The 14999-nt window shown below is 43.3% G+C and overlaps 2 protein-coding genes across 2 annotated transcripts; one reads left to right on the top strand and one right to left on the bottom strand.

Annotated features, from left to right (window-relative positions):
- Positions 1–9421, top strand: lrrc31 (leucine rich repeat containing 31). Its single transcript, XM_035412878.1, has 11 exons — positions 1–93; positions 437–466; positions 585–791; positions 2900–3049; positions 3249–3416; positions 4480–4647; positions 5578–5745; positions 6005–6172; positions 6856–7020; positions 7491–7658; positions 8498–9421. Exons 1-11 carry the CDS (start codon positions 81–83, stop codon positions 8854–8856), a joined length of 1764 nt encoding a protein of 587 aa, XP_035268769.1. The 5' UTR covers positions 1–80; the 3' UTR covers positions 8857–9421.
- Positions 9422–9475: 54 nt separating this feature from the next.
- LOC118225124 (leucine-rich repeat and IQ domain-containing protein 4-like) lies at positions 9476–13944 on the bottom strand. Its single transcript, XM_035413176.1, has 5 exons — positions 12364–13944; positions 12063–12236; positions 11828–11966; positions 11354–11550; positions 9476–9662 (listed from the first exon to the last, which is right to left on the bottom strand). The coding sequence occupies exons 1-5, from the start codon at positions 13396–13398 to the stop codon at positions 9507–9509; spliced, it is 1701 nt and encodes a 566-aa protein (XP_035269067.1). The 5' UTR covers positions 13399–13944; the 3' UTR covers positions 9476–9506.
- Between the last annotated feature and the right edge of the window lie 1055 nt (positions 13945–14999).

Below are 14999 nucleotides of genomic sequence, written 5' to 3'. Positions count from 1 at the left end.
TATGATCTTTCGGAAGCGAAGCACAGCATTATCGAACAGTAGGCGTGCAAATTAAATAAGAAACAGCCGCTGCGATTTACATGCATAGATCAGGTAAACAAAACACTCCGACAAACGTTACTGTAGCCATTGTGTTGTCTTTAACGCAGTAAATATTCCCACTGCTGTTATAGTTGGGACAGAGAAAATCATGTTTACTAAGTAAAAAGAAACCGGATCTCTGCCGCTGCGCGCTGACTGCACTCAACACGAAAATAGGCTTTAAATTGTACAGACATTTAAGAAAGTACGCTTTGGTAATCACACAAAACTTAAATACTTCCTTTCATTGATTGAATAGATGTTCCATGCGTCGGCCTTATATATATATAGTGTAGTAGCCTATATGCGAGTATTTGTGCTGACTAAGTTGCTCTGCCAATTTCTGTTTGTTGAGGTGTGGAAGACCACAGAATGGAACACACAGGTAAATTGCGGGCAGGGGTGGGTATTTTCACATTGGTATTTCAAATTCAGAAGTTTTGGAAGGTGTGTTATTTGGTTCTACACAACTTTTTAAAACTGTACTGTAACACATCGGCCAGATTCTCATAAGGGACGGGAATGCCCCCAGAAGAGGTCGCCGTTCGACATGATAATGAACCAAATACGCAGGACAAAGTCGATCACGGACCGGCGCCCCCGGGCGTCAGTCGGTCGCTTTTTCCGCCCCACGGAAAACTCTGACAAGAAGGATGGCGGCATACCAGATAGCGGAGAACCAGAGGCCCAGCGGGGCGAGGAGAAAATGGGTATGTGGGACTCTGACAGTGGTTACGCACTCAGGTCGCTGTGAATTGTTTTGACGTTCCTACTAGCGGAACACTGGGGTCTCATAATTTGTGAATTCAATAGCAAGATTGGAAATGAATGGAAATTAATTGTCATTGCACATTTAATGCGTATAAGGTGTAACTGTAAAGGGACCCTTTATGTATACTTTTGTGTGTTTTGTTACACGGTGTGCGATGTCGTGTCGTTCATAGTTAATGAAATGTGCATCCTAGAGACATTTATACGTTTTATATCTATGACAGTGATATAGGCATATTTTCTGTCGTAAAATCAGTGTTGTCTATCCTCGGGTCAGTGAGTTTTCAATCTCTTTGAGTCCGTAAATTGTTGTAGGGGAGAGTCGCGATGTAACGCTTGCTAAATGTAACACGGTCAATAATTTATATTATATTATTATATACAATGCGGCTACTGTACCCATTTCAGGTCTGAAATATTTCCAAAAAAGGTTTCTTTAGCGAGATAATTAAAAATCTGTTCCGAAAGTATTTTTCGGGCATAAAGCTTAATTTTTATTTACAATAAATCAAATCATACATCATTTAAAAAAGTTATCTGCCCTTTAAAAGTTGTTATGGTTACTATTACTGGGCTCTGAGTTATTGGGTCTTGGTCATCGTGACATCATGAAGCACCTGACATAATGGCCAATAAATGATTTAATCTCATTGCATATCTTCTCCCATAGTTGAGGCAAATAAAAGTATTATCTCCTGTTAAAACATCCTCTGTGAATCTGAGCGGGACACTCTATAGGCGTTACCAATACGGACACAATACACTTCTCTCTTCACAGGTTCATTTTTTATGAGTTGACAGATAGCGTACAGCTTTAATAAAGCTCCAGACACGTAAACAGAAGTTCAGGTACTTCACTGGCACAATAATTTATTGTAAATCTGCACAAAAATAAACTTTACTAACTTTGTTTTTTCATATATCTACGCTGACAACAATATATCAGAATTTGTATATTATTACTAGGACTTATAAAGGCCAGCAGTGGTCAGGACATTCTAATTTATCTACATTAATACACATTACACTACAGATAATTATTTTGTTAAATGTAACAATCAGCTTATTAATCATACTACTTACAGTCAGGGCCTATCTCTCAAGGCTAATGGATAAAGAAAATCTGAGACATTGGAAAAGCAAAGCTGAGACATTTACATCAATTGTCTTATCTTAAAAATGAAAAAACCTTTTATCAACTGTCACTCATAACCTTAGGCTATATACTAAAATAGGCTTTAAACTAATGTTAACCTCAAGAGAGCGCCAACTGTCTAGTGCAGAACACAGAATGTCAAAGTTCTTTCGGTGCAGAAATACACATTCACCTTGAAGATTTATTTATGCCAAAGCATGTGCTGGAAAATTTTCTCTGATATTGAGAAGTTTGTTATGAACTATTGCTAATTGCTTTCATTTATGAGGTAGGTTACAGGAGGCAATATGAAGGGCCTCATATTTCCCAAATCGGAATGTGAGTTAAAAGGCGGAACTGACACATAAAGAGAATGTCACAGAATTGTGAAATCTTTGTGTACATTTTACAAATTGCATTTGGTGTTGTTGAGCATTGAGGATACCATTTGCATATGTCTGGTATGTATTTGTTTAGCTGCATGTGTTTGTTTAATTGTGGGTAGGACCGTTTAGGTGGAGTTCAGTGCAGACGTGATGAGCTCCCAACCCCGCCTGTACAATCCTGAGGTTTTTTCAATTGAGTGGAGGGGGAAAAAGGCGTACGCACATTATATGCCATTTTCATTTCATGTTACAATTATTCCTCACATCTTTTACAATTATGCCTACTAAATGGTATGAGTGTAACGTGGGACTGCATGATCCTTGGTTTTAATTGTATCCAACTCGATTAAGTCATGAATGTAATTGAAACGGCGATAACTACTGACATGTCAAACCTGCTTGAAGTAAAATTTCATAATGCTAAATAGTGTAAATGAGCAAAATCCAAAAACCGTTCGATTTATGGCGACTCTTCCCAGTATCCTGGAACCTGTGAGATGATGCATGGGTACTGATGTTGTTTCAGGGAGGGGTGTCCCTGTGGACTCAGAGCTGAGTTCGATGGTTGGGTGGGGTAGAGTGAAGCTGTTTGTTCAGAAGCTAGGAAAGAAGCTGGAAAGCCACAGCCTGAATCTCGGCCACTGTGACCTCACCGCCACTGATGTCTTAGAACTGGGTGAGCCATTTTCATTAGTGACACACTCTTCGCTAGTTTTTATTCCATAGCGCTGCAGTCATGTATTGGACCAAGTAAGGAATCCCTCTCTCGTGTCCTCATTTCCATGTTTTCTCTTACATTCATCTCTTCTCTATACTTTCTTTTCCCTCAGCCTCTTTTGCTTTCTCTCACTCCATTTTTATTCTATCCATTTTAGCTACCCTGTTGCCATTCCTGTCTCAGTTGGAAGAGATGGATCTCTCCTGGAACGACCTGTGCGGTGGATCGTTGAAGGCTTTGGCCATTCACCTGAGGCATGTGAGCAGACTCCGGATGCTGAGACTGAGCAGCTGCAGGCTGACAGCAGATGACCTCACAGCGCTCGGTATGATAGGGTTCTGCTTTCTGCCCCCTGCTAAACTCCTGTTAATCAACTGAGGGAAATAGTAGCTTAGGTTGCCAGCGCAGAGCTGAAAATAAAATATTGTGAACCCTGTGCTTTTCTGATTAAACTTCATCATACAAAGGCTTCCTCATCTCATTATTTTAGAGTGATGGTTGAAGCCTCTGAATTATAAAATGAATCAAAAATGGAAAAATCACAACACTTAATGTAGTGCTTGCAAGGAAAACAACTCCATAGTTTGCATGATGTTGACAAGCATAGCTTTAATCATTGTTTAAAATGACATGTTGCACTGCAGAAATCCTAGCAACTTGAGTTGTTTAAAAATGGGCACTGACTTGCAAGGGCATGTTAAGTAAGTATTTAAGATTTAGACTGCTCTTGATTTAAGAAAAAGAATGCTTCATTGTCCCTGTTTTGTATTTGGAGTGTTTCTCTTTTGGCTTTGAATCTGGGCAGCTTTGTGAGGCATGCAATGCATTCAGAAAACTTGATATTTCTCTATTACATGAATGTGATGTTGGCTAGTGTTAGCTTATTTTGGAGGTTTGGTGAATACTGTCAGAACTTGTCGATCCAGAACATGCATATGATAACTTAGATAATCGTGGCCTTGTGAATATTGTCTTGGGGGAGGGGATTAATTGTTTTTCAACATGATGAAGTTTGTGTGAATATTATCACATGGGAGGTTACATGCGGCACGGAGTGTAGCACAGTGGGTAAGGAACTGGGCTTGTAACCGAAAGGCCGTAGGTTCGATTCCCGGGTAAGGACACTGCCGTTGTACCCTTGAGCAAGGTACTTGACCTGCACTGCTTCAGTATATATCCAGCTGTATAAATAGATACAATGTAAAATGCTATGTAAAAGTTGTATAAGTCGCTCTGGATAAGAGCGTCTGCTAAATGCCTGTAATGTAATGTAATGTAACATGTTTGTAAGTATGGTCATGGCCTTTTGAATGCTGTCTCAAAGGAGATGTTTTATTCCATACTTAGAAGCACGATGATGGTGACAACCTTTGTGAATATTTCCACAGGGGAGGCGCTGGGCTATCTCCCCCTCCTGGAGGTAGTGGATCTTTCCTGGAATGCCGGTGTCGGTGGGAACCTGCAACGCCTCATCAGTGGCCTCCAGCCAGGGAACACAGTAAAAGAGCTCCACCTGGTGGAGTGCCAGCTCACTGCAGCAGACGCCCAGGCACTAGGTAAGACCACACCTTGCTGGCTATGAGAATCAATGGGGCCTTCCCATGGGAACCCGTGCCATCTGCTTTCTGTTCCAGTTGAAATAGCTAATTCCAGCATCTTATGAGATGTTAATGGGTCTTTAAATGTGGATATTGTAACAGTTGTTGTGATTTGTTTGGCTGATTTACAGGCAAAATCACACCAGGGTCCTTCAGGGGATATCTAGTTACTGACTTTCAATATCTGCTCGGGAAAAGGATTTCAAAACAGCAAATGGCAATGGACTGATCTTGTCTCAAGCACAATAATATTGCATGTTCTTAGTCACTTACATGAATGACTGGTTGGAACCAAGAGGCCAAAACCAAGCTTTGATTTTCCTGGTCTTATTGTGAGACGTTGCTCTGTAGGGTCAGCGTATTGGGTGCCTGTATAGGTCTTTCAGCCACCCGATTCATTACGGGTCAATGGCAACAATGCGATTAAAATATGATGTCAAAAATCACTAAAACCTTTAGTCGCGCTAGGTGTTTTTTCATTGTCTTCTCATGTGCTAATTTGTTTTTGCTGATTTTCTAATTTGTAGTTGTTCAAATGGCACAATAACTTAACACAATAACCAAAACTCACACACCTAGTGGACGACCCAGACTTCATGGCCATGTAAGGCTTCCTTCTTTTCCCAACTGAGCAGTCTCTCGCTCCAATTTGTACAACATGGCAGCACGTAAACAATACTTCCACGGCTTCAAAATGCTTCCCGAAGACATGTAAATTCAGTGGTTGACGTCACAGCCACTTTGTCCGTATTTTTTACAGTTTATTGTTGGAACAAACGCCAGCATACACTTGGAGCTCCCCAGGACCAGGGTGGGGAAACCCTGGCACAAGTCAGGCTGTGGTTTAGACGTCTGTGCTATGCCCGTGCCCCTTATTCTCTGTTTCAGGGGGGGCACTGAGTATGCTGCCTAGCCTGGAGTTGCTGGACCTCTCTGCCAATAGACACCTGGAGGGGGGGCTGTGTGAGTTGGCCCCCCAGCTGAAGGGCAGCCTGGGATTGAAGGTCCTGCGGATGCGCATGTGTGGGCTGAGACAGGACAGCCTCCAGACGCTGGGTGAGAGTGCTGTGAAGCTGCCATCCTGGAACTAGACAGTAAAATGTTCAGAGTTAATTCAACTCTAACAGAGTTTATATGAGTCTAATCTAGGCATAGAGTTGATTTAACACAATACATTTCACTGTGAAAGTCTTGGTAGACTTTGGTAGTCAACATTCAAAAGCTCTAGGAACTCTCTTTGTGCCATCCCAAGATTGTACTGTCCTTTGGTGGCCCCTCTGATTCCCCCCTGGATGTACCCCCGTCTTTCCCCCAGGAGAAGCAATACAGTTTCTTCCAGCCCTGGAGCAACTGGACCTGTCCTGTAACCAGGGGGCAAGCGGGGGGTTTGCACAGATGAGTGCTTACCTGACCCAGCTCATGCACCTGCGCAGCTTGGACCTGCACAAGTGCAACCTGACAGAGGAAGACGTGCAGGCGCTGGGTGAGTCCACAGCATGAGGGACGTCAAAAATATCGGTCTGCAAAGGCTTTTCCGTTCTCAACCATTTCAGATACATTTACATATATTTACAGAGAGTGCAGATCTTGGTTGTGAACACAATGACTTTGAAGCATCACATTTATTATCTAGTATATAACATTTTTTTAAAAATGGTTATGGGATGCTGTCAAAAACACCTTTTAAAATGTTTTTATGAGTGTAATATCTGAAAGATGTGGTTGGGGGGGTGTACATTTGGATCATTTCTCGGCAATTAATTTGCAATACTGCTTTAGTGATGTTTACATCAAGAGTATCATGTTAAATTAATATAATGGGGAGGGGGGTATTGTAACACTCATTATTATTCATCATCTTCTGTGGAATTTGTAAAATGTAGAAATAAAGTTGCATTTTATGTCATTGAGAACCTTATATAAACCTGTTGGATAGCAGTGTAGCATAATGGTTAGGGAGCTGTGCATGTAATACAGAGGTTGTAGAGATGATTCTCAGGTGAGCCGTTGCCAATGTACCCTTCAGCAAGGCAAACTACCTAAACTGCTTAAAGAAATATCCAGCTTCATGAATAGATCGTATGTAAAAGATATAAGGAGTGTCTGCAAAGTGCCTCTAGAACTACAACAAATAAAGCTACCCTGCTTGTGTGTGTTTTTCAAAAGTCCAGATTGTTCCTTCCCTTGGTGACCTCACAATGCTGGATTTATCATCCAATAAGACGATAGGGCGCTTGGCCCAGATGCTTTTCCCCACCCTTCCCCTGTCAAAGTTGAAAACACTGTCCCTGAACAGCTGCTGTCTGACTGAGGAATCCTACCACTCTCTAGGTAATGCTCAAAATGGCTGTCTGAGAACTGTTCCTTGCAGAGACATGTGACATGGTCATCCAGGACAAACCTTTTTGTGTCTGACATTGGCAGTTTTCTTAATTGTTGAAACTATACATAATTTTGCAAAACTATAAACACAGACCACACAACAGTCAACTATTTCTGTAAAACTTTAGGGATCAATTGTAGTGATCTTAGCTGGAGTTTAATTAAACCTCAGGTTTAAACTTCTAGACCGCAAAACTGCATTACATCTGGAAGAGCTAAGCCTTTTTTCACATACTTGGAAAGCTGTTCCAGTTGTAATACAGTTCTGTGGTCTAGGAGTTTACACCTTTAAATTCCAGCTAAGCACTCTGCAATTGACCCCATAAGTCTTCAAAAAATAACACTGCCTTCAAAGTGATGTTATTTTCAGACTGGCTGAGTGGGCCTGGTCAACAGGGTGGGCTGTCTGTGTGTTTCAGCCTCTGCAGTGCAGAGTCTGGGCCAGTTGGAGTCGCTGGGACTGTCCTGGAACAAATGTGTAGGAGGGAACCTGAGGCAGGTGCTGCAGGTTCTGCAGCCTGGCTCTCACCTGCAAGAGCTGAGACTGGCTAGCTGTGGCCTTAACACCGAAGACCTTCTGCATCTGGGTAGGGCACTCCAGACAACCCACAAACAGCACCCAGGCACAATGGAGCGTATTCACATCCCCCATCACCCCTAGCAATCACCACTTGAAGCACAGACATGCACTATATGGCCAAAGTATGTGGGTGCCTGACATCCAACATCTCATCAAAGAATATGGGCATTAATGTTGGTGCACCCTTTGTTGCTATAACAACCTCCACTCTTCTGGGAAGGCTTTATACTAGATGTTGGTATAGCTGCAGGGATTTTATTCCATTCAACAAAAAGAGCATTAGTGAGGTTGGGCACTGTGTGCCCTGGAGCACTGTCAGGCTGAAACAGGAAAGGGCCTTCCCCAAACTGTTGGGGAAGCACAGAATCAACCAAAATGTGCTTGTATGTTGCAGCATTAATATTTGCCTTTACTGGATCTAAGGGGCCGAGCCCAAACCAAGAAAAACAGCCCCAGATCAAGGGTTGTCCAGATACTTTTGGTCATATAGTGTATAAGACAGGGCCCCTCCTCCTCCAAAAACACTTGATAAACAGACAATGGCAATATCTGTGTTATAGTATTACCTATGTGGCATAACGAACACAAGGAATTAACACAAATTGACACAGCGTTGGAAAAAGGGTACTTCATGTGTGTGTTTGCCAGCTTTGCACTTCGTGTATAGTTTTGCACTTTGTGTCAGTAGTTCTCATGCAAGATTTGTGACTGTGGCATCACTGCTGATGCTGCTTACATGCACTTTCTGTTTGTAGTTCTGTGTTTTGACTGCATTGATGTACGCTCTGTGTCCGTAGTTCTCCGTATTGACGGCCATGATGTATGATGTGTGATTCATGCCTGCAGCATCAGCGTCAAAGCGCGGAGCCCTAGTGCACCTGAGAAAGCTGGACCTCATGTATAACGATGGCGTGGGCGAACAGGGCTGGACGCACCTCTTTAAGGAGGCAGAGGGCCTACGGGCGATGTGCGAGCTGGACGTGAGCCTGCACCCCTCCGGCCGCTCCTCCGTCCGCCCCCACGCCTCCCCGTGGCTGCCCGCCCTGCTGAGCGCCCTGCCGCGGCTGCCCTCCCTCATCAGCCTGTCCCTGCAGGGCTGGGCCCTGACCCCCCGCGAGAGCGACGGCCTGGAGGCCTTCAGCAGGGACGGCAAGAGAAGTGTCCACTTCGACTACGACCCGCACCCCGCGGCTGCGAGGGTCTGAACAACCAACAGAGGGGCGGGAGAGCGAAACGGACAGAGAGGGAGGAGAAAGAGCAGGAGGAAGGGAGAGCACAAGGGGATGGGGCTGATAAAGAGCAATGAGAAAGAGAGGGAAGAGAGAAACCAAGAGTTTGAGAAAGAGAAAAAAATCTGCAGAAGAAAGAAGATAAATTTGGGCAAAAGAAGCGGGTGTTGGGGAAGGCAATGGGAGCAAGTGTAGCAGCTGAGACAGAAAGAGGAAGAGTATGGTACACCTTTCTTATACCCATCTTCCAGGCACCAGCATCCTACACTTGCTGTTGGGAAGATTACTTGTGAAGTCACATATGAAGTATACTAAACTGTACTACAGTTGATGCACTGTATTTGTGTTGATTTGACCATTTTTACTGAAATTGCCCTTTTTGTTTTCTGCACACTATTTTTATACCAACTTACTGTAATTGCACTCACTTGTATGAAACAGTACATATTTCTTGTGGTCTGATAAATTTCAACTTTATAAAATATGTTTTGGAAAGCACAAATTTAAATTTTTTTTTTTTTTTCAAATTAATTTTATACAAATGTGCATAATGGTAACTTTAATAACAGAATAAAACAAAAGTGTACAAAAGTATAATTAAAATAATTCGATTTTAGCAGTCTGCTTTATTTTGTTTTCTTGTTTGCCCCTTTCTTTGCTTTGCCTGCAGGTTTCTTCTTCTTGCCTTTGCCTTTCTTTTGCTTTCCTTTCTTATTGCTCTCCAGACGTTTGAAAGGTCCCAGCCTTCGGCGCACCATCACCCCCCTCCACCACGCCTGGATCTGTTGGGTGGAGGGATGGGACATTAGTCACTGAAATATAATTGTTACATTACACTACTGGCATTTTGACAGACACTCTTATCCTTTCACAAAGAGAAGATAACTGCATAAAGTGGGGTTAAGAGCAACAGCAACCCTTGAGATGGGAGATAAATACTCAGAGACCATAAATGTGAAAACTTAGGCTCAACTGTAAAATAGTTTAGCATGTGAGGGAAAACACAAGAGGATCACATAATAGTGCAAAAGCTAGGGAATGGTTGATGGCTACATATGCTTCTGAAGACAATTTGTAATCATCTCTTGTATTGTGCAGGTAATTTTAGCTTTCCTAACACATTCTGGTTATCTCCAATGACTTAAAAGCTCTTCCTCTGTTTTTTGAAGAACACAAGGAACTGAACTGACATTGTTCAAATGGCAGTGGCCTCTAGTGGTGAAACATTTATTGCATAAGCAGTTCACTCAACCTCAGTTTTCAGTATCAATGCCAGTGTCACCACTTAAAAGTGGCAACACCCCTCTTTACAATTCTGATAGGTGAGGACAAAATGATCCAAAGTACTTGGACTATATGAAAATGTACTATGTTTTTTGCTTCTTGTAATTGTCAGACTGTTTCCATAAAATGCAATGTACAGTGACCTAAAGGATGCATGCTGGACTTTGCACTGCAAAATGCTTTATTTGGTGCTATCATGACAACCAGGGGCATTGAATGTAGAGGAAATAACATGAATTATACCATGCCTGTAGGGCTAAGCATACCAGGCAGGTAAATCATATAAGCTATAATTGATACTTTAAATCATTATGCAATCTCATAATACATGCCCACAAGCATCATAGACAGAAGCATCCCTGTTTTCCTCCCAGTATGTAGTCTTTGCTTATTCCCAGTCTTAGTAGGTCTCTCTCATCTATGGCACCCACCACAATTGATGAGGGTCAAGAGTAGCACTTAGCCTCCTCCAATATTAGTGAAGCCAGCCGCTGCTTTTGTTCACCTGACTTGTTGTGACTGTAACTAGGCAACATAACACACTTGGAGGACTGCTCTGTTTTGCCAACTACAGACAGACCTTGCATAGGTGCCACATGGCCAGTAGAAGTCTATCCAATTCTCCCTTGGGAATGTGGCTAATTACCTCCATTGGGCACCCTGTCACTAGTTGACAAATAATCCAGCAATATTAAAACCTACATGAGAGTAGTGAGCTCTGCACCCAAACTCAATGTCTTTACTAGCTACTCCACTGAGGTACCAAATGTCATTTTGATTGTCTGTCCATCTATTTGTGCTCCAGCATGTGAGCAGATGCTTTCATTTAGAATCACTACAGTACTTGGGAAACCTTTGATTTTAAACAAGCACTACTACCTTAATTTTCAAGGAGGCTATGGAGGGCCTGACTCAGTCCCCCTCAATGACATTTGACTCACTCCATATTGGGATGTTTCAACTTTGTAGTTGTACTACAGGTGTAGTTTGTAGGTGCAGTGATTAGGGTTTGAATTGGGGACTGGCCGACTTACTCACTCCTAACTCATTTACTTTCTCAACCACAATCACCTGTATGCTTTTCTTGCAATCTCTTTCTCTCACTCACTCCTTTACTCATTGCCTATGCAGTCACTCATGAGCACTGGCATCTGCAGTTTTAAAAATAGCACAGAAAGCCAGTTGGTACCTTTGTAGCCTTGGTGAATAGGCGGGCCTTCTCCTGCAGGTACTGCTTAATGGCAGCCAAGCCCTGCTCACAGACCTCTGAGGGGGGGTCGGTGAGGGGGTTTCCTTCCAGCAGAAGGACCTTCAGGCTCTGCAGTTGGGTAACTCGGTGTGACAGGTGGCTCAGCCTATTCCCCTGCAGTCGGAGCTCTGCCAAACCTTGGCAGCAGAATGATCAGCCATGTGAGTGTTTTTTTTTGTTGCATTTTTTAAACCCATATTTTTCTCCCAGTACCTAATCTGAGTGTGTCTATGCTTTTATTCAATACCTTCCCCCTCTCAGCAGCTATGCATCCAGAAAAAGCCAGAAATCGACTAAATCACACTGTCATGTGCAACCGCCCTCCCCCCCTGATCTCAGGTACAAGAAGAGCAAGTTAAAGTCAAAGTTTGAGTGTTTTATAAAATAATTAAAGAAGAAAAATAGGATCACTACCATTTAAACAGCAGAGGGCATCTGGTATGGTCGTAAGTTGGTTGCTGTGACAGTCCAGGATTTCTAATCTCTGTAAGTCTCCAACGGACTCTGGGAGGCATTTGATACTGTTGTTCTCAAGATACAGCTCCCTGAGACTCTGACAGAAAATAACATCACCATTTACAATGTCACCACAGGGTTCGTACAGCTATAGGCCTCTTATAAAGCTTGGTTTTACCCTGTAGCAACTTACCTGGAGTTGGGAGATGCCTTCATGGACAGAAGTTAACTTGAGCCCCTGGTCTTGGCCGAGAAAAAGCCTCTCCAGTGATTGAAGGCCGCATACTCCCTCTGGGAAGGAAGGAAACTGGTTGCCTGTCAGTCCAAGACATTTTAGCATGGAGAGTGCCTTAATGCTCACAGGAATCTGCAGGATAAATTAATTATTAAGAAGAGCTGGTGATTAAAAAATAATGCAGAAAAATGTAAATCACTGTTTAAGGTGAGTTAACACAAGACAACAACAACAACAGCATATAACAGCATATAACAACCTCTTTCAAGTAGTTGTCATCGAAAGACAGCTGCTCTAGGCTGATCAGGGAGCAGATCTCGGTTGGAAACTCAGAAAACCGGTTCTGACTCAGATCCAGCACCTGCACCTTGTGGAGGTCGCTGAAGTTGGGGTGAAGGCCTGAGAGTTTGGTGTTCCTCAGGTACAGCACCTGTAGCGAGGGGAGGCGGCAGATCTGGGGAGGGAAGGTGCGCAGGGGGTTATTGGAGAGCCCCAGCTCCACCAGGCTAGTGAGAGTGTGGAATGCGCGAGGTAGCCGGGTCAGGCCATTATGTGAGATGTCCAGGATGGTCAGCTGGTCAAGGTGGCAGAGGGACTTGGGGAAGGAGGAGAACCCATTGAAACCCAGGAACAGCTTTCTCCATGAGCGCCCGCAGGCTACGTGGTTCAGGGACACCAGCGAGTTGTGGCCCACGTCCACAATCTCCAGGCAGGGTAGATCACCGAGCCCGGTGGGCAGGGCCTCCAGCCTGTTCCCACGCAGATAGATCTCCCTCAGACAGCGCAGGTTGGATATCTCGGTGGGGAGCGTGGCTAGTCTATTTCCAGAGAGCCCCAGCAGCTCCAGCTTATGGAGGGTCTTGCAGATACCGTCTGAAAACTCTGTCAGACCTAAGCCGTGGAGACGCAGCTCCCGAAGCTCGCTGAGCCGTTGGACCGCCACCATTAGGGGGCCCCTCTCGCTGCTGGCCACGGGGTTGTTGCTCAGGTCCAGGGATCGTAGCTGCGACAGCTGCCCCAGCTCCTCACAGACATGGTTCAGGCAGTTCTCTTGGAGGTACAGGACCTGGAGCTTCTGCAGCAAGCCAACCTCTTGAGGTAAAGCCTGGATCAGGTTCCTCTCCAGGTGCAGCTCCTCCAGGTATTCCAGCTGGAGCAGAACCAGGGGGAATTCCTCCAGACCTCTAGCTGAGCAGTCCAAGAACAGAACCTTAACACCGTCCTTGATCAAGGGGAGGCTTGCCTTGTCTGGCCTTCCGTCTCCACTAGAGTTACAGTACAGCAATGTGCCCATTGAATCAGGTGAAGGGCAGCCGCCGAACAGACAAAGAAAAAATAATTCCTGGAGATTTATTTGGGGGATGTAGTGTAAAGCAAACCAAGGCAAGGTGAAGTGTTCTTAATAACGTTGTTCAAAACAAATAATTAAACAGATTAAAATCAAAACTCTCTCAAAGGTCTTTACAAAAATCTACAACATAACAATTGCGCAAATTCCGTTTAGCTTCTTTACAAAATAAAATTAAGCGGCTTTATATTTTTTAGAATCGGTAAAAATAAATAAAAATATAAATAAATACTTCACGTACGCACATAGCCTACCTATCCCGTATGTAGAAGGGATGAACATTAATTCGCCAAGACTTTTTCCGACAATGTCAGTCAATATCCGTCAGCTACGGACAAGTTTAACTCGACTATCACTGTCGTTATATTTTAGATGTTCACAAAATAGCATTTCTGAAGTCTTACGGAGATGCACTTCAAGTGGGAAAGTTTCTTTAAGATGAAGCAGACTTTCTGATTCACATTACTGCAGATGTCGGAGAAGTGTTCCTCCGTTTCCATGGGAGCGGTGGACGCACTGCACTGAATTGTTCTGATTCGTCTGACGTGGGCGCTTGTTTTGACTGCACGATGGATTCTCTCTTTTGTATTAGGCGTCCCAATAATAATTCCCCCCCCCCTTTGGACACACACTAGGACACAATTATTGTATGTGAACAGCTCTTATTATTAGATTCAAAATCCCACGCCTCATATCCATTCACAACAAGGAATTTACAGATTTTGATTAAATACCGGAGGAATGCAATAATTTAAGTCCAATGAATACTGCATTCAACATATTCAGTGAGGTCCATGATGTTAGAGACAAAGAAGTATTTTCTCTTAACTTGGCTCTGTATTCCATAAATTTAGATTTTTAACCAAACAATTCACACGTGCTTGAAGTGCAGATTTTCAGCTTTTATTAAAGTGTATTTTTTATGTTTAATTGTTCCTTAGTGCAGGTATATAAGAGCAGTTATCTAATCTTGATTCTAGGCTTTAGATTTCCTTTGGAGACTGTTGTTGGTGTTTGTCAACATGAAGACCAGAGTTGTGCCAATGCAAGTTAAGGAAGCCATTATGAGCCTGAGAAATAATAAAAATGTCAGAGACATAGGTAAAAACTTAAGCTTACCAAAATCAACAGCTTGGAACATCATTAGAGCACTGAGCTCAGTAACTGCAAAGGGCCTTGTAGACCAAGGTACATCTCTACAGTTGATAACCGAAGAATTCTCACCATAATTTTAAAAAACCCATGACCGACAGAAACACTCTTCAGAAGACAGTTGTGGATGTGTCAGTGACTATTGTCCACATAAGAATTCACGAACAGAACTACAGAGGCTACACTGCAAGATACAAACCACTAATTAGCAGGCTAAGGAGCCTGTACAATTCAGGAAAAAAAGGTCTTGTGGACAGATGAGACCAAATTTCACTTGTATCAGAGTGATGACAAATGTAAAGTGTGGAGGACAAAAGGAACTTCCCAAGGCCCAAAGCTCCCTGCCTCATCAGCAAAACATGGTGGTAGAGGTGCTATGATTTGGGCATGTATGG

The sequence above is a fragment of the Anguilla anguilla genome, chromosome 4 (genome assembly GCF_013347855.1).
Source record: "Anguilla anguilla isolate fAngAng1 chromosome 4, fAngAng1.pri, whole genome shotgun sequence".
Lineage (NCBI taxonomy): Eukaryota > Metazoa > Chordata > Actinopteri > Anguilliformes > Anguillidae > Anguilla > Anguilla anguilla.
Note: the sequence above shows the minus strand (reverse complement) of the source record. Positions and strands in the feature narration are given on the sequence as shown.

Coding starts and splice junctions, on each gene's coding strand:
- lrrc31 (XM_035412878.1), top strand. Junction 467..584: donor CCACAGAATGGAACACACAG/GTAAATTGCGGG, acceptor CACATCGGCCAG/ATTCTCATAAGGGACGGGAA. Junction 6,173..6,855: donor GGAAGACGTGCAGGCGCTGG/GTGAGTCCACAG, acceptor GTTTTTCAAAAG/TCCAGATTGTTCCTTCCCTT.
- LOC118225124 (XM_035413176.1), bottom strand. CDS start 13,398: ATGGGCACATTGCTGTACTGTAACTCTAGTGGAGACGGAAGGCCAGAC. Junction 11,967..12,062: donor AAGGCATCTCCCAACTCCAG/GTAAGTTGCTAC, acceptor ATTTTCTGTCAG/AGTCTCAGGGAGCTGTATCT. Junction 11,551..11,827: donor TGCCCTCTGCTGTTTAAATG/GTAGTGATCCTA, acceptor TCTGCTGCCAAG/GTTTGGCAGAGCTCCGACTG.